The sequence below is a fragment of the Sclerotinia sclerotiorum genome, genomic scaffold, assembly GCF_000146945.2.
Source record: "Sclerotinia sclerotiorum 1980 UF-70 scaffold_14 genomic scaffold, whole genome shotgun sequence".
Taxonomy (NCBI): domain Eukaryota; kingdom Fungi; phylum Ascomycota; class Leotiomycetes; order Helotiales; family Sclerotiniaceae; genus Sclerotinia; species Sclerotinia sclerotiorum.
The window spans coordinates 1,148,226-1,174,290 of NW_001820822.1; the positions used below are offsets into that span (position 1 = coordinate 1,148,226).

Here is a 26,065-nt window from a genome sequence, read left to right on the forward strand (position 1 = left end):
TGATACGGAAGCATAGCACTTTGCGGGGGAGGGGCAGGTTGGCAGGGTGGTTGGTAGCTTAGAGCTTGGGCTTCGAGTGTCAGTGTCAGGGTCGGTGCCACTGTCAATGTAAGCGAAACTGCGCTGCAGTTCATCCGATCATCAGTAATAATTTCATGCTGCTACTACACAGCATCCACAAATAGAAATAATGAGGATGCGTCTGCATCTGCATATGCCTCTGCCTCTGCCTGAGTCTCCTTTACTGAGTCCTGTTAGGCGATGCTATAATACTCCTCAATGTCAAGCTGTACGCTTATGTCGGCGGACACTATTCGGATCTTATCCCAGAGCATATAGCTCTGAAGCGCGGCCACAATTATGCCTGCGCGAACGATCTTATCCTCTGCGGAAATACTACAGTAGCCATGTCTCGCCAAATACACCAACGGGAAGGTCTGCGGGAGTCACATCAGAAGACAAAAATACAGAAGAATGGAAGGAATCCAGTGTCGCGGTACTGGGCGGAGGAATTACGGGTCTCGCAACAGCGTACTATCTCACCCAGATGGCACCGCACTTAAAAGTTACATTATACGAGGGCAGTGAAAGATTAGGAGGCTGGCTACGAACAAAACGTATTGATGTGGGAGATGGTGAAGTCGTCTTCGAACAAGGCCCGAGGACTTTGAGACCGAACACTCCTGCAGGATTTGTTACCTTGAACTTGGTAAGATCCTGTTTCAACTATTTATTTCCGGTCAACCTAATTGAATCCATAGATTAGAGATCTTGGTCTGACTGAACAAGTGATTAAAACCGACAAAACGTCTGCCGCTGCCTTGAATCGCTTCATCTATTATCCGGATCGCCTTGTGTGCATGCCTGAGCCTAGCCAAGGAACTTACGCTATTGCCTGGAAGCTGTTAACAGAACCAGTTTTCAAAGGATTCTACAAAATGCTATTCGAATATAAGAGACCGAGAAGACCAAGAGAATTAGATGATGAATCTGTGGGATCCTTCCTGGCCAGAAGAACAGGGACCACAGATATTCCAAATAATTTGGTGTCGGCCGTATTTCATGGTATCTATGCCGGTGATATCTACAAGTTGAGTGCGAAGAGTATAACCTCTGCACAGTGGGGAATGGAAGGCGCATATGGAAGTATCACTGCAGGAATATCTCAAATGGGAAAATTTCAGAATGCGATACCTGAAGATGTGGACATGGAGAATGAAGAAAAGAGTCTTTTCACGGACAATGAGAGGGCAATTGTAGAAGGTACAAGTGTATATACATTCCGTAGAGGAATTGGCACACTTTCTGAAGCACTAGAGTCTTCTTTGCGGAGCAACCCTAATGTCGAAATCAAGCTGGGTGAGAATGTTGGAAAAATAGAGTACGATGATCAAAAAGAAGGTATTAAGGTATATATGTATATTACTCCTATTTTGGAATGACTGCTAAATTACCTAGGTCTACACAACGCAGACCGGTGAACCACCTACTTTCCACTCTTACGTTATCTCTACCTTGTCAGGTCGCACTCTCTCTACCTTAACCACAGCTTCAGATGACTCTTTCCTCACTTCACTCGCAGAAACAGAGGCCGTGACGGTCATGGTTGTGAATCTTTACTACCGCGATGAAGACCTTCTCCCCGAACGTGGCTTTGGATATCTAATCCCACGGTCCATTCCTTATGATCAAAATCCAGAATTTGCTCTTGGTGTGGTGTTTGATTCAGACGCAACAGTTGGGCAGGATACTGTTCCAGGTACCAAAGTTACCGTTATGTTGGGTGGCCATTGGTGGGACGACTTTGAAACATATCCCGATGAGGAAGAGGGTATTTCTATGGCAAAAGCCGTCCTCCAACGACACCTGAAAATCGATCAAGATCCGGAAATGGCACATGCATCTTTGCAGAAAGACTGCATTCCTCAATATACTGTGGGTCATGAAAAAAGGCTCAAGCAAGCGCATTATGAGTTGTTGAGTGCATACAAAGGAAGACTGGCAGTAGCTGGAAATTCGTACACTGGAGTCGGTGTAAATGATTGCATCAAGGCTGCCAAAGTCGTAGCAAGTGATGTTGCACGCGGTAATGATGTTACAGGATTAGAGAGGTTCACCGAACCAAAATGGTGGGAGAAATCGATTCGATGAAATGACTCCGACAAGGATCTCCAAGCAATTGACGAAATAACATTGTGGAGTAAGTTGAGACGTGTCTCCCGCGGCTTTGTACCTGGTAGCTACCTGAAGTATTTACTAGATTAGAAGAAAACGAAAGAGCAAAATCATGAGTATACTTCTCTGTAATTGTGTCAGACACTGTGAATTGTCGATGACGATTACTGCCTGAAGTATCCCTGTCTCTCGTCAACAACCTCTAATACACAATAATTCCACTTTGCTTTCTGAACAATCAATCCGAGTGGAGGATAGTATTTGCTATTACTGGTAAGAGGGTTTCTGCGCGACCCGATTTGTTGCACTCGTCCGCCTTCTATACCGACACAGCAAACGAGAAACTTCCGTCATTTGCATTCGATCATGAAGATTCCAGTACTTTTTACATTTTTGGCACCTCATAAATTCTAATTCTTTATAGTCTCCACGAGGTTTGTCTTTGAGAGAAGCTATGGAAATGAAATGATGCAGAAAGGTTTTCATCTTCGTCACCTTAACAAGCGAAGCCTCTTTTCCACTGACCGACGTCTTCGAATTCTTCGATAAGTTATGAAAAACATTTCTCCACATCATTGTGTTCAAAATATTGCTGTTCTCAAAATACTATTATCAATTTAGTTTCATATTCTTCGTTTTGCTACGCTGTATAGAAGACACCCTCTTTTTTTTTGACCCCAATTTTGCAAGTGTTTTTTGAATATTGTCCCGTGTGATTGCTTCCGGATATTTTGGATGATGAATAGTTATTAGGATTACATTTTAGTCCTTGATACGCAGTTACTTTATCAAATATATTTGTCATTGGGACGTTGGACCTGCGAATTTTAAGGTAGCAATTCGTGAAAGGAAGATGTAGCAGTTAAGCATTTCTTCTTGAAGACTCGTAGATTTGGTGTTAAAATATTGCTTTAGCCCAATATACATTCTGACACGAATACAAGCTCATTTGTTAAACTCGGTATAAACATTTAAAATACACCTTCGATTTGATCTATCTAATCTCAGAGACTAAGAGTTTGAGGCACGCGTAGTCAGTTAAACACAGCAGAGCTATCTGTGATGTAATGACACAATAAGCATTACTAGGGGATAAGTATCAAGTATGTTCTCAACAGCAAAACAAACAGCACCGCATTCCAGACAATTCATTGACCAATCAGATGTACACCGAAAGTGAATCCTCCAGATGAGTGATATATAGTACCACGAAAGCGAACATTACGACCAATGAGTCTACCAGTCCAAGGAAAAAGAAGCAAAAGCACATACTCCGTCCCTATCATCAATGCGATTGCCATAGAAGAGGGCAAGAGATTGCTTGATCTGACTAGTCTGCTAATGTGGGAAATTCTCTCTCTTTCTCAGCTCTCGCAAGTCTTGCAGCTAAAACGCGCTTTCTTCTTGCATTTCTCATTTGTGCCATCTCGTGGTGAAGGCTTCTTGGCAAGCCGTAGTAATGAATATCCCACTATCCTTGGATTAGCCTTCATTAAAGCTTCCTTATCTTCAAGCTTGAGACCTACCGCTTCACTCGCATTTAAATGCGCAGCCTCACTATCCCAGTACAGTTCTTTAAAACCTTCTGTATCAGCGGGAGTACCCGCCATTTGAACGATAGGGTGAATAGCAACTTCGTCTGCGTCCACAAGGTCGACATTATCCCATAAGTCTAGGGCCTCCGGAATAATTCCTGCAACCTGGTGGAGCTGCCATGACTGTGTTTGCCTACAAAGAGGACATCTAAAATCTGGGTTTCCTGGGTTATCCCACTAAAAATGCGATGTTAGCGTTCACCCATTTCTCTAGAAAAGGGGGGGTAAATATGAAGATCACTTACTGCCTCACGACCACAATCGTAATGCACCATATGATCACAGAAAAAGCGCAACCACAGCTCTCTAGGTGCGTAGTCTTCCAGGCAATATAAGCAATTACCAAAATAAGCACCAGCGTATTTACATGGGTCATGACTGGGAAGTGGGTGAATGGGGAAAACGTTTGCAAACAAATTTGCTTCAGACTCTGGATCGGCCACTATTCCTGCTCTCATATTTGATGCTTCTAATTCGTCATCGAGCTCTGTGGGTACGCATTTGAGTAATTCAATAGTGTTGTAAAAGTCGTCAATGAGTTCACGCCAGGAATCCGTCGTAACGGTATCGAACACCCAATATAGTTGTTTCCTTTCGATATCAGCAGCTGCCTTGAAAGACGAAATATGAAAGGCTACGATGTAACTTACCATGGCCGTTTCTTGGACCAATCTCGTAAGAGCAGAAAGTTGCGCCTGTTTACATTAACCTGCGAGACCTTTCTCGCTAGTGCCCTCACGTATCGTTCTTGTGCAGCATCGGGCAGACGAGATTTTATAACATTAGGGTCGTAACCCCTTTGAGATAACATTTTCGTCAACTCCCAGTATTCATCTTCAGCAAGGATGCGATTATCGATAAGATGATCTTCGACATAGTACCTATTGTTCTTGTCCTCAAAGTCGGTAGCACGATCAAGTAATTGTGACCACAAGAGCATATGCGAAAGTGGATTATTAACTTTGCCTAGTGGATCGGGTCGTAAGACCGGGGTGATCTATTTGACTTCCGGTCAGTGGCATTCATTATCATCGGATAGTAATTACGATACTTACCTGATTCCACGACGCGCTTACACGATCAGAATCTATGTTGAAATCTGATACACTATAAGGTCTTTGAGCGCCTGGTTTTGGAACAGCATACTCGCCAAACTCAGTTGCTAGTGCTTTCAAGAATAGGGTCAGAGTCTGCAATGTAGTTTCGAACCCTAAAAGTGCTTCAAGAATATCTCTGCTATCAGAAGGGGCGCCACGGATCTCCTCCTCCAACTGTGCTCTAGCAATAACGAGAATGTTTTTAAGCTGATCTACTCCACGAGGCAGCGATCCCAAGCTTAAAGACCGAAAGTGGAGCAATCTTACCCATGCCCTATGTAGTGCCCAGGCTGCCCTTACTCGAGGTTCGCTTATATTTGAACCATCCGGCAATGCGACTTGGCCCTCCAGGTGAGCATTGTGCTCATCGAGGAATCTCAGAATTTTCATCAAATAGCCATTGAGACGAAACGTCGCATTAAGGTGCTTCCAGAGTCTCGGTGAATCTGGATTTTTCGCGAGCGCATCCACCATGGCATGGAATTGTTGAAGCTTCAATGAGGTTTCGTCTTTTTGCGCCGTCCACAGAGGATAGTCCGCCTTGTGGCCTTCAAATCGACTTTTATGGAGCCATGCACCATCGTTGGTCGTTAAATCATCAAAATAACGCTCTATGAATTTATCGCCAACATTGGCGGCGGCTACTAGTCCCAAAAGTCCTATAGTATCTCTTGGGGACCCCTTGCCAAGTATGTCTTTGCCAGAAAACCAAGATTCTTTTGTTGATATCGCATAGCTTTGTGCTTTTTGTCTGTGTGAACCTTCACCAGAGAGAATCAAAATTTTCTCCAACTCTGCCTCCCCTGTGGCATAATCTTGTCCTTTCCTGATGTAGTCGTAGCCATCGTCGTTGGTGGCTTTTTCGGTGATGAATTTGAGTCTGCTTCTTCTGATCTTTAGACACTCATCCCATTCCAGTTGAGCGTTAGCCACGCGGTCTGCCCGATCTATATACTCTCCCGGCGGAGGCATCTTGATATTTGCAGGTAGAAATTGTTCAGGAGAAGAAATGAGAGCTGTCAAGTTTCTGTAATTTCAGGTATGAGACAATATTCTCTACGCATGCGACTATTGACAAAGTTTGATATTGAAGCTCTTTGTCTGCCTTTGACTTCGTTCATGCTTGATCCGCGAAACCATGAAAGAATAGGTGCCCGGATGCGGGAAGCCAGAGCTTAAAGGTAAATACTTGAACATATTAATGTGAAGTTTCTGTTCTGATAAGCAAAGCCTTATTGTTCATTGATCAATGGGGCTGTTGAGATACTATAATCATTCCGCTTTTGTTCCTAGAAAGAGATTGAAAAGCGAAGGAAGAAAGGGGATGGGTAACAGGGAACTTCCAATGACCAAAATCACGTGACACCCACACGATCAGAGTTCAAAGAATGCCCAGCCAGGCACAAGACATTCTCAGTGTTGCTCCTCAAAATCTCTTTACAGTTACATATTAGTTGTACATGGTAGCTTTCCGCGATACTTTAGAATATGTTTCCTACCATGGCTTCTTATTACACATCGATCACTCTTCCGCATTCTCAACCTCAGAATCCGCCTAAAGTTTTTAGTGTGACTGTCATCTATTACTCTCCATATTTCTCTGCCATTCATTCACTGAGTATTTTGTTGTGATTTGATTCTGTCTGCACCAGTAATCGCTGCGTAACAGGTTTACTGTCGCACCTTTTGTCTTTGCTGGCATTGTATGAAACCACACATATCTCTTGTCCTCATCTGGTTTTATTGCATACAACTTCATCCTTGGACATGTACTTTCTTTGGTCGAGCAATTGTCGAGCAATATATTCCTCACATAAAATCTCTTAGCATTTCATCGATACTTTGACTTCAGATAAATGAAGTGTTCACATAACCGAATATACTAGTGTATGAAAAATGAGTATTCTTTGCTCCATATCAGGACTGGCACTAAGTCACATCCCTTTCATCCTCCCCAGGAGTCCAAGCGCTCCGAAAGGCTGCCTGTTATTTGGTACTATCCCTATGCACAGTAACTTTCATTTGCACAATCTATCCAATGAACTCTCATTGGCGCACTACTGTTAAATTACCATAGTGCATGATCCAGCTTGAGACCAGCTGCTGGTCTCAAGCTAGCAAAAAGCCAAAAGGTGGGCTGTAAGTGCTAGATGAATATTGCCGTACAAGCATTAGATGTGCAACATAAGCATCTGACATTAGTCATTCACAGTCCTAATTGTCATTGCTTTCTGGATGTTGAATGCTGTATAAGCTGAAAGGAATCCAACATCTCAAGGGGCAATCTCCTGTATCTAGAGAAAGAAAGTGGAGTTACGTATCTTGCAGATAACTTAGGTGCTAGATATCTTGTTGATAGACCTAAAATTCACTCCTCTATGTCTCAATTATATATCCGATCAGATCATAAGAGCATGGTTGCTTACATTCATGGATTACCCCTTTTTCCCTTTCGCGTAATAGACAATGTTAAAACATGCTCCCATTGACTTTTCCATACCTTTTTCCATTTTCCCTCGCAAACTAGGACCGCTATCCATCTCCCACTCCCTGCACCCTATATCCTCCCTTGTTTTCCTCGATTAATCAAACCCCTTTTCTAAGATACAAAACAGAACGAGTCCTTCTCAGATTTCTAAGGAGATCTCTTTTCATTGCTCACAGTCACTAGACTCCTCTTTCATTAAACTGTTATCTTTCATTTTAGTATACCCCTCCGCACGCTAAATTAAGTGGATTTTTCTCTCGAGATTCACAATATGCAAATTAGTCCTGAGATCCAAACTTTGTCATGTACCGTAACCATTCACAATGGCCCCTCTGTTTGACTGAATAAACTCATCTCAATTTACTAGAACATACATATCATGGAATTTTTTTTTACAGGGGACATGATGACATGTATGCTCTAACAATCATGGAGATCCAAGGCAGAGAGATATATATACAGTCATGGTTATCCATCCTTGTCCTCATCATTAGAACCTAGATTCTTCTTCATCAATATCCATTATTAACTTGCTCCCTTTTATGTGCATTCACACAGCCAGCTCTCTCTCAGAGGAATATTCCCGTTAGAGTTTAAATAACCGATCCCATCCATTATCAAACCGTAATATATCACATAGACTCCATTTTCCTTCTAATCCAAATCTATTCATAAACCCATATAGCGTATTGATTTTCGGCCAAACCCACAAACCCCCAACGGCTGCGGCCACTATGCCGAACACTGTAGGCAAGACTTTTCGGCCATTTGCAGCATCGTTTGTGCTTTTTACTTTCCCGCCGATGACACCTGGAGCATTCATACCGAGGCCTCCTTGGCCAATCCCAGTCGTACAAGCCGCTGTTCCTGTTACCAGAAACCCTTACTGATTGTAGCTTTTTGTCGTGCTGCATCTTACAAAAACCGTGCTCGTTACAGCAAATCCTCTTGAATCCCAGCCCGTGATCGTTTCAAGGCCATCTCCTGATTGCAGCGAAAAAGAAGAAGGCGAAGGGCCCGCATAATAGGAGGGGGTTGATCCTGCGGATGTCTAGTAGTCAAATCAGTATTTGAGGAGCATAGGAAATATGAGAGGGCGACACATACTTATAGGTGAAGCACTCACAGGGACAATTTTCCCAGTAGAGGATATTTCCCAACCTGAGGGAATGCTTGGCCCAGTACTCCACGTCACTTCTGATACGGTTCGCGTCCCGGCAACCCAAGGCCACCCAGTTCGGGTGGCCGAGTTACCATTATTAATACCGGCTGGAATAGTTGGGGAGCTGGATGTGACAGCTGCAGCACCAGCAGTTTGTACAACTGAAGCTGAGGCTGGCACATTTCCATTTACTGATCCGCCTACAGCTTCAATTGATGTCCAGCTTCCAGATTCGTCTCCGTATCTATATTGTGTACCGGTGGAATAATCACTGACGTCAATCGACTGGACAACCATAGTAAAAGGTCCATCAGAGTAATCGGTTGGACCACGCGCCCATGAAATTGTACCCGGGGCATTCGATGAATCTCCTCCAGACCATGCACCGAACTTGATTTGCATTGGTGATTGCGGGTACTGATCGGCGTCGGCTGTGGCTGGTGTAAGAACTCTGACGACGGTAGAACCTACCGACCAAACGAGCTGTTCTGAAGTCCATTCGATAGTATAAGTGACGAATTCACCTTGGTTATTTGGAGCGGGATTGAAAGCTCCACGATTGTAATCTGTGACCTTGCCTTTGCCGAAATAATTCGTCTGTACTTCGGTATCATCCGCTCCAAGCCATTCCATATCAATTTCATCCAAGTCGTCTGATTGCAGTACCAATGTGCTAACAATACCGGCACCAGGAGCTGCCTTCATTGTGATCTGCACCTTTCCAAACATGATGTAGAAGATACTGGAAAGGGTCGGTGCATCGCCTGATTTGGATACTGTGAAGGACGCGCCATTGGAGCCATATGTGATATCACCGGAGCCAGTGAAGGCATCTACTGATCCAGAAGTGAAGTCGACAGCAATAGACTTTCCCAAGGCAGTATCCGCGGGACAACTGGCTGGTGTGAGGTTAGTTGAGACTTTTCACCAAAGTAAGGAGATGAGGCCACTCACTGGTGAATAATGGATTACAAGAACTGTAAGTCTGTGCAAAGGTTGTTTTAGCAGACAATAATGCTGTTGCAGCGGTGAGAATAAGTTTGGGAAACATCTCCAAGATTAGACGAGACGAAAGGCGAGTTGCAGAAGGACAATTATTACTGTCCCACAACAGCTTAGATCAGTGATCGATCTATTTGAAGGCTGGAGACGATTGCCAAGAAGAGCTCCGAATTGTCGCTGAAGGGTAGCTACCGTTGTGCGTTCAAAATGTTGTCAAATGAAGGGAAAAATATATATGGGTAAGTAGGTACCTTTCAACGGAAGTGAATGTGGAAATATACCGTTTCATGCAGCTAGCTACCTACATACTGGTGTGGGTATATGAGGCTGCAAGATATATTATATTTGTCCCAGCCACCTCATTATCGTGTTGTACATTTTGATGCATCAGAGACCTATAAACAAGGATTCAATTTTAGCTCCAGAAGAAAAGTGGTATAGCAAAACTCCGAATGGATATTGAAAACATTCGTCATCGTATCGTTTAAGAGAAAGAGCAGAAGGAAGAGGAGGAAAGAGAAGAAAAAGAAGAAAAGAAATTAATAAAGAGGTTGGATGGTGGACCGAAAAGTATATGATGCACCGATACTGGTTGGGTTGGTTATTCTCTTGAAAAGTTAAGTCTCATATCTATCTGTCTATCTGTCTATCTGTCTATCGGTCTATCGGTCTATCTGTCTATCGGTCTATCTCTCTACCTCTCTATCTATCTATCTACTACTATCTATCTACTACGATACTACCAAGATCTTGCATTGAAGCTCAGCCTCGTGTTGATTGGCTTGATCTACTAGCGTCGGTGAGTCGGAACTTAACAAAATATTTAATGTTGTGGAGTTCCCCTCGAGTACTCCGTAGGTAGGTGGGCGGACAAATAAATCATAGACCAATCAATCAATGCTCCTGCCAGAAAGATTAATAAAACGAACAGAAAGACGGTGGCAGCGACGACCTTTTAATCCTGTACTGATTAAATTATTCGTTTTTGTATGACGAACCCGAACACAAGAATGAGTGCCGAGGTCGATACAAACATCCCGAAGGAGAATGTCCCAGAGGAGGTTGTTGAAGCAAAAACTACAACTACAACTACAACCATGGAGCCAGAACCATTGATCGTCGAGGACCTAAAATCCACAACAATAGAGTCAACACCGGTAAAGATTGGAGATCCAACGTCAAATGAACAAATAGCGCGTGAAGAACCAAAACCTACAATTACGGAGCCATCAACAACTAAATCAGTGGCCGCAGAACCCACTACGGAACAACACCAAGAGACGGCCGTCAAGCTAGAATCTGTTAAAGAAGCCGATGCGGAAGCTGCCGCCAGAGTAGAATCTACAGAAGATGCCGATGGGGAGAAAGCGCTCTCAACCTCCCAACCCTCAGTCTCGTTCGACAAGACTACTAAAACACATGATGGCTCCCCCTTGTCTAAATTCTTCTCAGAATTGCCGGAAATCCTCAAAGTAGCTGGGCACAATGAGATGTGGGGCATTATACTTGATCCATCGGAAGATCACGTTCAAACAAGTATAGTACTCGAGAAATTCTTGCGAGCGAACACAAAAGATGTTACTAAAGCCAAAGCTCAATTGACCGAGGCTCTAAAGTGGCGAAAGGCTATGCAACCACAAAAGCTCTTGGTGGATACTGAGTTTGATAAAGTCAAGTTCGGTAAATTGGGATATGTAACGTCCTATCCTACTAGCGAAGGCGGCAAAGAAGTCATCACATGGAACATCTACGGGGCAGTGAAGGATACCAAGAAGACTTTCAGTGACGTGCCTGAGTGAGTAACCTATGAGCTGTGGTGTTGACATTGTATTGATCTTGCGACTTAGATTTCTGAGATGGAGAGCAGCTCTTATGGAACTGTCCATCAGAGAGTTAGATCTTGCCTCAGCAACAGAAAAGATTCCCGAAAACGGTCCTGATCCATATCGTATGATCCAGGTCCACGATTATCTCAATGTCAGTTTCCTACGAATGGACCCAGGTATCCGTGCTGCATCCAAAGAGACAATCCAGACATTCAGCATGGCCTATCCTGAGCTATTGAAAGAAAAGTTCTTCGTAAATGTTCCCATGGTCATGGGTTGGGTATTCACAGCTATGAAGATCTTTTTGAGCGCCGACACGATCAAAAAATTCCATCCTCTCAGCTATGGTTCCGATCTTGGTGCTGAAATTCCTGGTATTGCCGAGAAGTTGCCCAAGGAATACGGAGGAAAGGGTGAAGAATTGGAAAGTGGTTTTACAGTTAAATACTCTGGGGATGATGTTCCAAAGTCTGACTAGAAGAGTCAAAATGGCGGCAGGATCCTTAACGTCTTTTGAAAGTTGTAATATCGTGGGTGCAAGGAGGCCGGGGGCATTATCTAAGGAGAGATTCTTCGTTGTAATTTGTAATTTGGAGCGTCCATATATCCATTGCTTTTATTCTTGCTTTTTGAAGTTGGGGAACTTCACATGATACCATGTAATAGCTGGGCAGATATAATGTTTATATTTCATAGGAGAGCTGGGTAAATCATAATATAATGTTTATATATCATATACTTTGACTTGGTATAAATGTTTGAGAGGTCTACCTGGATACTTGGGTATATATACATTGCCAATCTATAGTAGCTTCTCCATCAGCGAACAGAGTAAAATTATCACTATTTCATTGTGTCATTTTGTAAAGGTTAACACCCAAACCCTTTATCTTGCAAATATTAAAGCATGTAGTATTTGTTTCATTTGTGGCTTGATTCTATGCATCCAGCTCTCGCTCATGGGGGAAGGATTGCTTCGAGGACTGCGGATGAAGAGGTATTCAACGTAGGTCATATTATTGAATATTTCATTCTATCGCCTTTAGTGGTGCAACAGACAAGATTGTATGTCTTTTTTTTTCGCATTCTCATAGCCATTGCGAATATTAAGTTACATATATATATACACATCTATATGCCCACCTAGGTATATATGTGGTGTTTATTACGGCGTCGGGCCTACAAAGTCTAGCACTACTCAGCCATATTTAACCTGGTAGGAAGAGAAGAAATTGGTCAGAGTCATTAGAACTTTATACTCGAGCAGATATAAAGATGTGATTAAATTTATGAGATTCTAACATTGTTATACTCACAGGGTGAATCATCTCGATGACTTTTTGTCCTTGAAGACTAATGCGCATGAGGCCATTCTGTATGTACTCGAAGTGTATAACCAAACAATAATGATGATAGTAATAATATTAAACATCGAGTACTCAAAGTTATCAAGGATCAGAATCCGAGGAAATCTAGACAAACAATAATAAATATCGAGTATTCATGATAAAGTTATCAGACATCAGAATCCCATCCCATCATCAATCAATCGTCAGCCAAAAACCAAACGTCATTACTGGGTTACTTCATTGTGACCACAAGCGATTCTCAACCCACATTCAAGAATCCACTCAAGCTTGCATTGGCAATTTGGAAAGAACGACGCAAAGAGTAATAGCTACCTAGTACCTACCTACCTAGTACCTACCGACCTACCTGCTTTTAACTAGAATACTTTTACTGTTTTACTATCTTACTATCTTACTTCCTTACTACCTAGATATTTACTACTTTCCCGCCGCGACTACCATCAAAAACACAACCCAACATTGAACGTTCCCATCTCGCACCACAGATTCAGAAGCCATTCTCCATTGAATCCATCCATTTCAAAGTGTACAAAACTTGCTGGACCATCGCTTTAAACACACACCCTCTCTTTCCTTCTCCTCATTTTGCTCGGCTCTGAACCGCCATATTTTTTTACTTTCTTCCTTCCTTCCTCTTTTCTTTCCTTTTCTTCTCTTGCATTTCTTTCCTATTTGTCTTGTACACCTGGGAAGGACATTGGAAAGTCTGGCAGCTGGTTGTACTTTCTGTCTACCGCGACCATGGATCCTGTAAGCAAAGATTCTTGAGTGTTCCCCACCTCCACCCACCCCTCCCATGATTTCGATATCCCATATCTATTTCACCTAGCAAGCACTGCCTGCGCCAAAATTGCTCCTCGTACTGATTTCTACTGACGCAAGCAGTCTTTCGATCAGGACATACAGTCACCCGAGAATATGATTGTCGATCCTGACGAGTATGTCGACCCGTCGGATAACGAGAAGGATGATATTGCCATCATAGATCCGGATGAACCAAGGCCAACGCCTGCTGATGATTGTACGAGCAATCAACCATGGAAGGTTCAGGACACTGAGCTAACGTGTGCATAATAGATGAAGCTATGGCAGAGCTGGTATTGCCACCTTTAGATCAACAGCCTCCGATATTAGAGACGGTTCACAATACTTGGGAGATTAAAAACTGGCATGGACTTGCCAAAAGGGAACATGGTCCTATTTTTGAGGCTGGAGGATATCCATGGTAACCATCTGGAATACACAATGCAAATGCGCAATGAGTGCTGATCAGGTTAGGCGTATCCTAATGTTTCCCTATGGGAATAATACCGATAACGTGTCCTTCTACTTGGAGCATGGATTTGAAGACGGAAAGCCTCCGGACGATTTTGTTTGTTGCTTACAATTCGGCCTCGTTTTATGGAACAAGAATGATCCAACACTCTACACTCATCATACGGCACATCATCGATTTACCAAAGATGAAGGGGACTGGGGCTTTACGCGATTCCATGAAACCCGCAAGCTTTTCCACCATGTATGGCCCGGCTCTAGTCCTCCAAGGGTTCTGGTTGAGAATGGAGAAGCAAATATAACGGCGTATGTAAGAGTAGTCGAAGACGAAACTGGCGTTTTATGGCATAACTTCGCCAACTACGATTCGAAGAAAGAAACTGGATTTGTTGGGTTGAAAAATCAGGGAGCGACCTGTTATTTAAACTCGCTCATTCAGTCCCTGTATTTTACTAATGCTTTCCGAAAGGTGCGTATTGTGGACTGGCTACCATGAAAAAAAATATATATATTTATTAACACCCGATAGGCAGTATATCAAATTCCGACGCAGGACGAGGACACCACGACAAACAGCGCATATACTTTACAACGTCTTTTCTATCAGCTGCAATCCTCCTCCACGGCCGTGAGTACTAACGAGCTCACCAAGTCCTTTGGCTGGGATACGAAACAGATTTTTGAACAGCAAGATGTCCAAGAGCTTTCTAGGAAATTGATGGAGCGCATGGAAATAAAGATGAAGGGAACTGCCGCTGAAAACGTCCTTCCTAAATTGTTCTGTGGAAAAGTGCGAACGTACATCTCCTGCATTAATGTCGACTACGAATCTCGCAGAGTAGAAGACTTTTGGGATGTCCAGTTGAATGTTAGCGGCAACAAGAACATCGAAGAGAGTTTCCAGGATTATATTCAGGTTGAGACCATGGATGGCGACAACCAGTATTTCGCAGGTGAAAATTTCAAACTCCAAGATGCGAAGAAAGGCGTCATTTTCGAATCGTTTCCCGAAGTTCTGCATTTGCAGCTCAAAAGATTCGAGTATGACATTGAGAGAGACTCCATGATGAAGGTTAATGATCGTTATGAGTTTCCAGAAACTTTTGATGCCGCACCATATCTATCGGATGATGCCGACAAATCGGAATCTTGGGTATATAAGTTGCACGGGGTCCTTGTACACAGCGGAGACCTCAATGCAGGGCATTATTATGCATTCATCAAGCCGGAAAAAGATGGATGGTTTTACAAATACGATGATGACAAAGTAACCAAAGCCACGATGCGAGAAGTCCTGGAGGACAATTATGGAGGGGAGATGCCCCTACTGAACGGTCAAGTTTTGGACGCTTCGCAAAAGCCTATCATACGACATAACAGCGCATACATGCTTGTTTATATTCGTGAAGCAAGGCTCGATGAGGTGTTGTTCCCTGTCACCAATGCCGATACACCGGCTCATCTTCGTAAGTTACGACATCCTATCCTGCTTGAAGCTCAACTAATGTCGACCAGAAAGAAAACTTGAAGAGGAGGCTGCTTTCAAAGAAGCCCGACGGAAGGAACGTGAAGAACAACACCTGTATCTTACCGTCAGAGTGATCACCAGTGAAACGTATGCAGCTCATGGTGGGCATGATCTCACTATGTTTGACCGGAGTCATGAGGAGGATCCTGCGGCTGCTAAATCCTACAAACTCCTCAAAAAGTGCACGATTAAAGAGCTTATCGATGTAATTGGTCAGGATACTGGAGTTGACCCAAGAAGGTTACGAGTCTGGTTTATGGTCAACCGCCAAAATAAAACAACAAGACCGGACACGCCTGTCATGGACTTCAATCAAACCATTGAAGATGCGCATTTGAAATTAGCCGGTAGTAAAACACAAGAGTTACGACTGTGGGCTGAAACAGCAGAAACAGTCGACTCCAACGGTGATGCAGTGTGGGCAACGCATCAGTTGGCAAAAGAAGGATCGTCCCCTAACAGATCTGATGAAATTGTCATATTTCTTAAATGGTTCAATGTTGATGCCCAGTCTCTAGTTGGGTGCGGTCACATTTATATCAGTAATCAAAGGAGAGTTGAGGAATTAGCTCCGTTCATTCTAAGACGCATGGGATGGCCAGAGGATACCAAACTGAAACTATACGAGGTAAGATTCGTGATACTGAACATTTTATTATCTGTTCCTGACATGACAATAGGAGATAAAACCTGACATGATTGAACCTATGAAAGCGAAACAATCACTTAAGGCAGCAGAACTCCAGGATGGCGATATCGTCTGCTTCCAAAAAGCTTTGGAAAAGAGTTCTGAAAGCGGAACTGGCCGAGGTGGAAGCCCTGAGTGAGTGTCTCGATCGGTATATAAGAAAAGGTACAAGAAAGCTAACTGCAGCTGTAGCAGTAATCTCTCAAAATCGACCACCTCCATAGGCCATTCCTCGGAAACCCCTTCCAACGGCTCGGTTCCGCGCTACCAGCCTGTTAAAACATCTGATATCATAGAAGATGCCCGACAGTACTACGATTTCCTGCGTCATAGAAGGCTCATTACATTCCACTGCCATCCAACTAAAGGTAGCAAAGAATTTAATTCCGAAAATTGCGAGTCATTTACCCTGGTACTCAGTGCAAAGCATACTTATGATCAGGTGGCCGCGAAGGTAGGAGAGAAGCTGGATGTTGATCCGAATTATATCAGATTCTGGACCATCGCTCAAAATACGGGCAATCCCAAAACAGCGATCAGGCGGATGTCAAATCAAACTTTACACACTATGGTCAGTACTAGTTACGCTACGTTTGCTGGCGCTACTATAAGAGCAGACGCTTTATATTTCGAGGTTCTTGATATTAGCCTGGCTGAGCTAGATACCAAGAAATCTATGAAGGTTAGCTGGATCAGCGAGGGTGTCACAAAAGAGGTAAGCGTATTGCGCCGATTTTTTTTCACTATTTTGAGGTATTAACTGATTACAGGAACAACTCGACATACTTGTGCCTAAAACTGGAACTGTGGATGACATAATTTCATCCGTGATCAAGAAAGCCCAATTGGAAGACGAAGAAAAAGGTGGTCCGATCCGAGCATACGAAATACACAGCAACAAGATTCACAAAGAGCTTCCTCGTGGTTACCCAGTCAAGGATATCACGGAGTACATTAACATTATGCTAGAGCGGATACCGGAAGAAGAATTAGCGCAACCTAACGGAAGTCAATATATCTATGCATTTCATTTTCAGAGCGAGCCAAGTAAAGTGCATTCCATCCCATTTAAATTCCTCATCGTTCAAGTAAGTCTTTTTCTCTATTTAATAAGGTGTCTCACAGCTGACAACCATCAGAATGAAATATTTTCCGACACCAAAAAGCGATTGGAAAAACGGACGGGGATAAAAGGCAAAAACCTCGATAAGATAAAATTTGCTGTCGTGAAGAGGAGCTCTTACACAAAACCCACATATTTAAATGATGGTAAAGTTGTGACCCATAAGAGACTTATATGACTGTACTAAGCATCTCACAGACGATACATTATGGGATATGCTTCGGGATGATGATGATCAGCTCGGCCTAGACCATATTGACAAAATTCGAAACGCAAGGACTGGCATGGGAGACTTATTTTTGAAGTAGATTTTGGCATTGCTTTTGTGAGGTTTTCTGCATGGCGCTATCGGTTGGTGGGAAAATAGGCAACGGTCTTATGTAGACAATGGGGCATGATAGGGAAGTCAATTTCTTCTGTGCAACATAATCAGTCGCCAAAAAACTTCATTTTAGCGATTAGATGATCGAGGACGATGGAAAGACCATGGTGCCTTTGATGCAGACATTCTTCTAGTATGACGTTAGCTACTTTGTAACCTAAATAATCAGCGGCCAGATGCTTATTCCACTAAGATCTTCCAAATAGCCTTCCAAAACAGACTTAAAATTATACAACAGTGACATGAGTTGATTGAAAAAGACGCAGCAACCCCTGATATGATGGGTGTAAGGGAGGAGCTAACTCGCTAGATCTAATGACCCGAGGATCACCCGACTGCCAGATAGCAACAATCTCCAAAAAGCGCGTTCAGTAAAAGGTTCACCACCATCACAACCACACAACAGACCATGAAGCCGTCTTTAATTTGGTGCGGCCTTTTGGCATGCATTTCTCCTCTTGTATCTGCGACTGCACTCACATATAAGCTTAGCGCCAATGAAAAGGCATGCTTTTACTCCAATGTTGACAAACAAGGAGCCAAAATAGCTTTCTACTTCGCTGTACGATGCATCTCACTTCCGATATTCGCATAAACGTCTCTGACATATTATATCTTACAGGTTCAAGCTGGAGGCTCTTTTGATGTGGATTATGAGGTCGTGGGTCCAAATGAGAGAGTTATCATGAAGGAAGAAAAGGAGCGACAGGGCGATTTCGTCTTCACAGCCACGGAGGTGGGAGAATACAGATTTTGCTTCAACAATCAAATGAGTACATTCTCGGAAAAGTTTGTCGACTTTGAAATTGCTGTAGGTTTTGTCCTTCACGAGCTATCAACACAGGGCGGTACTGACTATCACTGTCATAGGTTGAGAATGAGCCTCGAGCTTCCATACCCTCAAAACAAGGCACAACTCCCGAGCAGACTTCCGCGCTGGAAGAGTCTATCTTCAAACTTTCGGGCCAGCTATCTACCATTACGAGAAACCAGAAATACTTCCGCACAAGAGAAAACAGAAACTTCAGCACAGTGAGGAGTACGGAAAGGAGGATCTTTAATTTCAGTGTGATTGAAAGCTTGATGATGATGTGTATGGCGGCCTTACAAGTCTTTATTGTTCGGTTCTTCTTCCAGGTGCGTACTGTTAGCTTCCATATACCTCTACATGTTCTAACGGGAGGGATTAGGGAGCCAGGAAAGGCTATGTGTGAACGAATTCGGTATGGGAAGGGAGCGAAGATGATTGAAATGTGTTCGATTCCCGAGCGCGTCTCTGTACTATACACTTAACAAAATGATGCTCAACATGCTCAAATTTGAGTTAATTAAACGTGTTACTCCATCTCCGTGTTCATCACAACCATGGCATGGATAAAATTGATTATGCATGTTCTCCAAAAGCTCATACAATCATAAGTGATACAAACACACGACAGTCAGATAATGAAATGATTCACTTTTTCATGAAGCAATATAAAGATATAAAAATGTAAGAATTATAACAATGTAATATACCAGCTGCTCTAATTAGATACTTGTCTTGTCAATTCATCGAGTTGCATTCTCCTCTATAAATCATTTCATGACCTGCAGTTTGCCTGCCTCGGAGCTTAAGCTGCTGTGCTATGCTCCAAATACGCTAGTACTTCTTTAGTTAGCTTGACGTAACATGGATGAGAATCACGACAATTTGAACATTTATCGATTTCATGATACGCAGGCAAAAGCAACTTTAAAACTAATTCAATCTCGTGTTTCCATCCTCAAATCACTCCAAAACACCTGCATTCTAATTGTCTGCATAGCATCGCCTCAATGGCAACGTCTTTAACACGGGCATTGCCAAAACCCAAATACACAGGTGAAAAAGAGGAGATTCCACAGCATGCGCAGCAGAGAGGTCCTCGAATCTTGGGCGCAGGCGCTCTGGACGACACCCAAATTGTTTTAAAGGTTAGTCATTTGGATTTTTAGCAATGGGATACTTTTCTAACAAGACTTTGCAGAAGACTGGACCTCCACCATACGGTAATCGAACAGGATGGCGGCCCCGAGGACAGGAAGACTTTGGTGATGGGGGTGCTTTTCCAGAGATTCCCGTCGCACAGTATCCATTGGATATGGGACGTAAATCTACTTCATCAAATAATGCGCTAGCCCTTCAAGTTGATGGCGAGGGGAAGGTCAAGTACGATGCGATAGCACGACAAGGCCACAACGACAAACGAATAGTACACGCATCTTTCAAGGATCTTATACCCCTTCGGCAACGAGCTGATGCGGGAGATATTAATTTAGATAGACCGAGTGAGGAGGAAGTTGCAGCTTCTACAGAACGGACAAAGAATGCCTTGGCAACTCTGGTCAGTGGTGCGGTAGCTGCGCAGAAACCCAAGAACGTCAATGTTGGGGCGAGAAAAGATCCAACCTACGTCAGATATACGCCTGCGAATCAAATGGGCGATAATTCGAGGAAGAATGATCGAATTATGAAGATTGTGGAAAGGCAGCAGGACCCTATGGAACCTCCCAAATTCAAACATAAGAAAATTCCCCGTGGTCCTCCAAGTCCTCCGGCTCCAGTCATGCATTCGCCCCCTCGGAAATTAACAGCAGAGGATCAAGAAGCTTGGAAGATACCTCCGCCGGTCTCGAATTGGAAAAACCCCAAGGGCTACACGGTTCCACTTGACAAAAGATTAGCTGCAGATGGAAGGGGACTGCAGGATGTCACTATAAATGATAAATTTGCACAATTTGCAGAAGCTCTTTTCACGGCAGACAGACATGCGCGAGAGGAGGTCAAACAGAGAGCACTGATGCAGCAAAGGCTGGCAGAGAAGGAGAAGGCACAAAAAGAAGATCATCTGCGTATGTTAGCACAGAAGGCGCGAGAGGAGAGAGCCGGGGCCGGCGCTGGGTCCAGAAGACGAGACTCGAGGTCATCAAGGTCACGTTCAGGGAGCTACAGTGATTCTGATTCTGAGCGATCCAATAGCGATGACGAGGAACTCAGAGAGCGAGAAAAGATGCGTCAAGAAAAGCGCAGAGATGAAGAACGAAAATTACGACAGTCGCGCATGGGAACTGAAAGGAGAATTCAAATGATGGCACGAGAGCAGAATCGAGACATTTCGGAAAAGGTCGCCTTAGGCTTGGCAAAGCCTACTCAGTCAGCGGAAACCATGTTTGATTCCAGATTATTCAACCGGACGAGTGGCTTCGATAGTGGATTCAACGAGGATCAAGCATATGACAAACCCCTTTTCGCGGCTCAAGATGCTATCAGCAGTATTTATCGACCACGGCAAAATATGGATGATGACGATGATGAGGCGGCAGCTGAAGGTGAGATGGCGAAGATACAGAAAAGTAATAGATTTGGTGATGCCCTTGGTAAAGGGACCTTTAAAGGTGCAGCAGATGTTGAGGTAAGCAATGTCCTTCGCCATAACTGGGGGTGAAGCTAATATTAGGTGACAACAGGCGAGAGAGGGCCCGGTGCAGTTTGAGAAGGATACTGGGGACGTTTTCAACGTTGATGATTTCCTGAACAAGGTCGGTGAAAGCTCTAATAAAAGAGAGTACGGGTTACAGGAAGGCGAGGAAAGGTCACACAAACGGGCGAGAATGGATGAGGATGATGATTAGAGGGTTGACTGGTCACGTGAATCCATGGACGGAGTTGTATCTCTAGATAATCAGCAGGTTGGGGACATACTGCGTATAATGCATGCCAGGCGTTCACATTAAGAAACGGGCTTCCGGGTTATTGAATGGCGTACTATCTTGTGTGTCTTTACATAGCAAAGTGCTCATGTGTCTATCTGACCCAAATCATAACCGATGTTAGGTTGAAAACAGTTACATGTTGCATTATCCATATCCAAAGTACCAAATTACCTTGGCATGCAAAGTAGAAGCGTATATATGCATCGAAGGGAAAGGAGATATTTATCATTGCCTAGGTAATTAAAGATTATTCTTAAATATTGAGGCTTTGCTGTACACGTTTTTCCCTAGACTCATCGATCCATAAGCGGATATTGCATGCTAAAATGCTAAAATGTTACGACAACAGTGGGTTAGTTATCACCTAGGGATATCACTAATTAAGATTTTGTTCATTTTGATTACGCGGCTAGCTCTCGTCTCGGTGATAACAATGACTTTCCCTTACTAGTATTAAGATACACGATCAACAAGTTCTTTGATCCCCGATAACCTTTTTTCTGCCCTATGGTATTCGTGCCTGCCCAGCTTATGTTTCAAAGTTGCCGTAGGTAAAATGATTTGACGAATGGCAGAACCAAAGCGGTGAAACCAAACTATACGATTGACAGGCTGAAACAAATCATCTTCGTCTTCTCTAACATCATGAACATGAAACCCCAACGACAGCGCCAGCGCCAGGGTGGCATAACCGTGAATGGTGGGTGAATGTAGGTCTAAAGAGCATTCCGTGGTTTTCCGCTTGGTTACGACCACAGTCATGTCATGTCGCATGTCACATGTCACGTTTGAGATCAATCGACTTTCATTTCAATTGCATACTAGATATTCCAAAGGTTGAGTGATGTTCTTCTTTCTTTCCCAAATCGAATCATCTACGTCGGAATTATCCTTCCCTAAGCTATGCAACTAGCTGTTACTCGATGACCTTACATTCGTTCGCATGTGTCCGCGTCAACCCATGTTTACACGAAGAGAGTCGTCAGCCTGCATATCCACCAACACTTACTATCCTTTCCCTTCTAGGTACCTGATTACTAGCAAAGCGTGGACAGGCTAATTAAGCTCAAGTCCAGAGTGGAGAGACCTACTAGGTCGGCATACTGCGAGTGTTTTTCAATTCTTTCTGTCTCCATTCATTCTTGGGGTTGGTTAGATAAGATAAAAATAAGCTGCTCAGGCAAGGTATATACGAGAGTGTTACCGTCCTCAATCAACCACAGCTCGTAATTTTGTAAGTCACCTATGCCAGTCACGCACATCGAAATGAAATAGCTTTTGATTGCTTTCCCTTAAAACGATACACTCACTCAAAACTCGCATTTGGATTCGAGGGACCGTTGAGAATAGAAGGGACATAAGCATTCATTGGATAGAAATTCTATACCATTGCAGAGATGAGAAACCCGAATACACCGAGGGGCCCGCCACCCAAATATGAACTTGATGATCCAAGTTCTTTGGCACCACGGTGGTGGGATGTGAGGGCGTGGAGTAAGAAACGATGGGCCATTGTTGGCGTGGGACTTGTTGTGTTGTTCATCATCGTGGTGGTGGTTGCCGTGGAAGCTTCAAAGAAGAATGCTTATCCAAACTACTCACAACTGAGTTATTCGCTGAAGGATACTTGTAAGTTGTCTTTTCTCGCCGTGTGTTTCGTGGAGGACAACTTCCGATGTGGGACATTTTTAAGACGTTCAGAGAAGCAAGGCTTCTTTCATTAGTACCAAGGGCAGTAGTAATACTTCCACACTTGCCTCCAGGATTGTGTAAACAAAGATGCACCGACATGATCGTATTCTTGCGTGTTTGCTAACATCTACTTAAGACTCGGGAACTGACTTTTTCGATAAATTCGATTACTTCAATACCTACGATCCATCAGCGGGTTTCGTTCATTATGTTGACTCCGCAGTAGCTGCTCAATACAATCTGACCTATGCTTCATCAAGTTCTGCTGTTGTCAGAGTCGACACATCTGTCACAGCTGACAGCATCCCAAATGCATCTACTGGTCGCTTCTCGGTGCGAATTGAGTCCAAGACACAATACACTGACGGTCTATTCATCTTCGATATCGTCCACACACCCATTGGCTGCGGGACATGGCCTGCACTCTGGCTAAGTGATCCAAACAACTGGCCTGCGAATGGAGAGATCGATATCATGGAGGCTGTCAACGTTGTAAGCTCCACCAAGAATCAAATGACCCTCCATACCACGTCCGGATGCTCCATGGATGTCAAGCGTAAAGAAACTGGGAAGGCCATTCAATCTTCATGCTTGAATAGCACGAATGGAAATGCTGGGTGTGGTGTACATGATTCTTCTGGGACATTCGGCGCGGATTTTAACTCAAATGGTGGTGGTGTTATGGCGATGGAACTACGTACCGCGGGTATACGGATGTGGCAATTTGGGCGAGATGCTATTCCAAGCGATATCTCATCTGGTGCTCCGGACCCATCGACCTGGTCGGAGGCAACTGCGGACTTTCCCAGCACGGATTGTAACATTGGCAACCACTTCAGAAATCAAAGCATTATTGTCAACATCGATTTGTGTGGAAATTGGGCAGGCACCCAGAGTGTATATGATATCGATTGTAGGGTTCTTGTGATCTCCTTGTCAATCTTCCGACACTAATCAAGTAATAGGTCCCGGTACTTGCACTGATTACGTTGCTAACAACGCGACGGCCTTTACAAATGCATATTGGGAATTCAATAACTTTACTGTATATCAAGCTTCGTGATCTTGAAATATTTTTCCAACTTTGGATGAAAATCATGGGAGCGCACTAATATCAAGGGTTGGTTGAGATAGACTTTTTCTGGAAAGGTGTTGATTTTGCAAAAGACTCCGGATGGGATGATCGTGATGGGAATAAAAATGGATGGGACCCTACCAGCAAACATAGTGGTCAGAGGTGCCTTGGATGTTATGAAGCGATGATGCGATGATACTGCCTTCATATTAAAGTTCACATTGGGAAAATGGAATTTCGTTGACGCCCAGGGCGTAATGGCAGGTTGCCTTTGTTTTAGGAAATCCCTTATAAAAGATTATTATAATGTCAAGCCACCTGCCTGATACCCTCGATAGTATACACATTAGATAAATCTTTCACTCATTATCCGTCTCGCGAGATGTTCCAGAAATTTGAAAAGGAGAAATAGAAACAGAAATATCCCGAGGCTTCAGATTGTAGTGCAAGGCCAAAAATCAGCCTCGCCAAAAAAATTCTCGGCGGATTACACTACAAGGAAAGTTCATCTTTATCTTCAATTCCTTCCGTGACGAAGAACATCACAATTACTCTCGTTCAAAATGAATGGACCAGCATTCAATCCCCCAGGAGGGGGCCAGCAAATGGTTGACCCATCGACCGCTGCTGCTGTTAAAAATGTACGTTTGCTCTTCAGTCACAGTCAGCGTTTCTTTGGCAGACAAGAGCCTTGCTACTGGACCCCGTTTGATAGATTGAACGAGTACTAATCATGGTTATAGATGCAAATGATAATGGAGTCCTGCCCAGGCAAGACAGTCGTCTCTGGTGTAATGGGATTCGCCCTCGGTGGCGCCTTTGGTCTCTTCATGGCATCCGTATGTTCCTCGCCGTGTCCCTCCTCAGGCATCTTCAATGACTAAACTTCACCCACAGATGCAATACGACACCCCGATCCACACGTCCGCCGCCGCCGCAGAAATTACCTCTCTCCCACTGCGCGAACAACTCAAGCGTGGTCTCAAAGATATGGGATCCCGCTCCTATTCCTCGGCCAAAAATTTCGGCAAAGTAGGCGCTATTTTCGCAGGCACGGAATGTTGTGTTGAAGGGTTTAGAGCAAAGAACGATTTGAAAAATGGTGTTATCGCGGGATGTATTACTGGAGGAGTATTGGCGGCGCCGGCGGGACCACAAGCTGCGGCCGTAGGGTGTGCGGGGTTTGCAGCTTTTAGTTTAGCGATTGACAGCTATATGAGGAGGCCGAGTGACGGGGATTGAAAGGGTGCTTCGATAGATGTGGGCCGGGGATTGGGACTTTTACAAGAGGAACGGTGGGCTTAGATGTATAATATGCTGTGAACAGCTTACGCATTGGATTGGAGTTTATGGGCAAGCTTGGATAGGCTTTGCGTGGTTATGTTGATATGTTTGTACTGTTATGACCTTGGGATCAATGATTTATTTCACTCTAGCGCTCTGGTTTTGGCTTTGGAATTATGTGACTGTTTGAGTATCTTATCATTGTTTCCTGGGACAGCGTGCACGTTCACGGAAATTTGGCTGACCTATAGACTTTAGACGAGGGAGTAAGCAGAGAAAATTCGGCACGAGAACACATTTGGGATTGAGTTTAGGTATCTTCATGTATTCTATTCTTATGCATCAGCATTCTCTTCTTCTTTTGCGACAAGCAATCGAGCTTTGTCCATACTTATGATCCAAACATCTACAAGACGTCAGACTCTCGACCATAATCCGTCAAGATTTCTAGGTATCTATCTTGAATGAATCAAGTATCTATAAACTACTAGACTATACTCAATCGACTAATGATGCTTCCCGGCAAATGTTCCCATCAATGTAGTATGGGAAATGAGGCAGCAGATAT

At 43.7% G+C, this 26,065-nt stretch overlaps 9 protein-coding genes across 9 annotated transcripts; 7 read left to right on the forward strand and 2 right to left on the reverse strand.

Annotated features, from left to right (window-relative positions):
- Positions 1-547: 547 nt before the first annotated feature.
- SS1G_10041 (hypothetical protein) lies at positions 548-2,724 on the forward strand (the record flags this gene model as incomplete). The annotated part of the gene is made up of 5 exons (XM_001589352.1): positions 548-709; positions 762-1,409; positions 1,459-2,086; positions 2,434-2,553; positions 2,600-2,724. 5 exons carry the CDS (start codon positions 548-550, stop codon positions 2,722-2,724), a joined length of 1,683 nt encoding a protein of 560 aa, XP_001589402.1.
- Positions 2,725-3,505: 781 nt separating this feature from the next.
- SS1G_10042 (predicted protein) lies at positions 3,506-5,839 on the reverse strand (the record flags this gene model as incomplete). The annotated part of the gene is made up of 5 exons (XM_001589353.1): positions 3,506-3,646; positions 3,702-3,947; positions 4,016-4,361; positions 4,421-4,767; positions 4,826-5,839. 5 exons carry the CDS (start codon positions 5,837-5,839, stop codon positions 3,506-3,508), a joined length of 2,094 nt encoding a protein of 697 aa, XP_001589403.1.
- Positions 5,840-8,326: 2,487 nt separating this feature from the next.
- Positions 8,327-9,907, reverse strand: SS1G_10043 (hypothetical protein; the record flags this gene model as incomplete). The annotated part of the gene is made up of 3 exons (XM_001589354.1): positions 8,327-8,406; positions 8,463-9,416; positions 9,829-9,907. The coding sequence occupies 3 exons, from the start codon at positions 9,905-9,907 to the stop codon at positions 8,327-8,329; spliced, it is 1,113 nt and encodes a 370-aa protein (XP_001589404.1).
- A 622-nt stretch (positions 9,908-10,529) lies between these two features.
- SS1G_10044 (hypothetical protein) lies at positions 10,530-11,823 on the forward strand (the record flags this gene model as incomplete). The annotated part of the gene is made up of 2 exons (XM_001589355.1): positions 10,530-11,314; positions 11,367-11,823. 2 exons carry the CDS (start codon positions 10,530-10,532, stop codon positions 11,821-11,823), a joined length of 1,242 nt encoding a protein of 413 aa, XP_001589405.1.
- Positions 11,824-12,285: 462 nt separating this feature from the next.
- SS1G_10045 (predicted protein) lies at positions 12,286-12,821 on the forward strand (the record flags this gene model as incomplete). The annotated part of the gene is made up of 4 exons (XM_001589356.1): positions 12,286-12,410; positions 12,493-12,561; positions 12,664-12,720; positions 12,782-12,821. 4 exons carry the CDS (start codon positions 12,286-12,288, stop codon positions 12,819-12,821), a joined length of 291 nt encoding a protein of 96 aa, XP_001589406.1.
- Positions 12,822-13,456: 635 nt separating this feature from the next.
- SS1G_10046 (hypothetical protein) lies at positions 13,457-18,957 on the forward strand (the record flags this gene model as incomplete). The annotated part of the gene is made up of 14 exons (XM_001589357.1): positions 13,457-13,465; positions 13,601-13,736; positions 13,793-13,940; positions 13,994-14,459; positions 14,520-15,456; positions 15,506-16,146; positions 16,199-16,341; positions 16,399-16,921; positions 16,977-17,294; positions 17,785-17,844; positions 18,118-18,273; positions 18,334-18,522; positions 18,582-18,848; positions 18,895-18,957. 14 exons carry the CDS (start codon positions 13,457-13,459, stop codon positions 18,955-18,957), a joined length of 4,056 nt encoding a protein of 1,351 aa, XP_001589407.1.
- A 572-nt stretch (positions 18,958-19,529) lies between these two features.
- SS1G_10047 (hypothetical protein) lies at positions 19,530-21,365 on the forward strand (the record flags this gene model as incomplete). The annotated part of the gene is made up of 3 exons (XM_001589358.1): positions 19,530-19,667; positions 19,712-21,145; positions 21,201-21,365. 3 exons carry the CDS (start codon positions 19,530-19,532, stop codon positions 21,363-21,365), a joined length of 1,737 nt encoding a protein of 578 aa, XP_001589408.1.
- Positions 21,366-22,843: 1,478 nt separating this feature from the next.
- On the forward strand, positions 22,844-24,409 carry SS1G_10048 (hypothetical protein; the record flags this gene model as incomplete). Its single annotated transcript, XM_001589359.1, has 3 exons — positions 22,844-23,075; positions 23,275-24,051; positions 24,273-24,409. 3 exons carry the CDS (start codon positions 22,844-22,846, stop codon positions 24,407-24,409), a joined length of 1,146 nt encoding a protein of 381 aa, XP_001589409.1.
- A 367-nt stretch (positions 24,410-24,776) lies between these two features.
- Positions 24,777-25,455, forward strand: SS1G_10049 (hypothetical protein; the record flags this gene model as incomplete). Its single annotated transcript, XM_001589360.1, has 3 exons — positions 24,777-24,854; positions 24,957-25,052; positions 25,111-25,455. 3 exons carry the CDS (start codon positions 24,777-24,779, stop codon positions 25,453-25,455), a joined length of 519 nt encoding a protein of 172 aa, XP_001589410.1.
- Between the last annotated feature and the right edge of the window lie 610 nt (positions 25,456-26,065).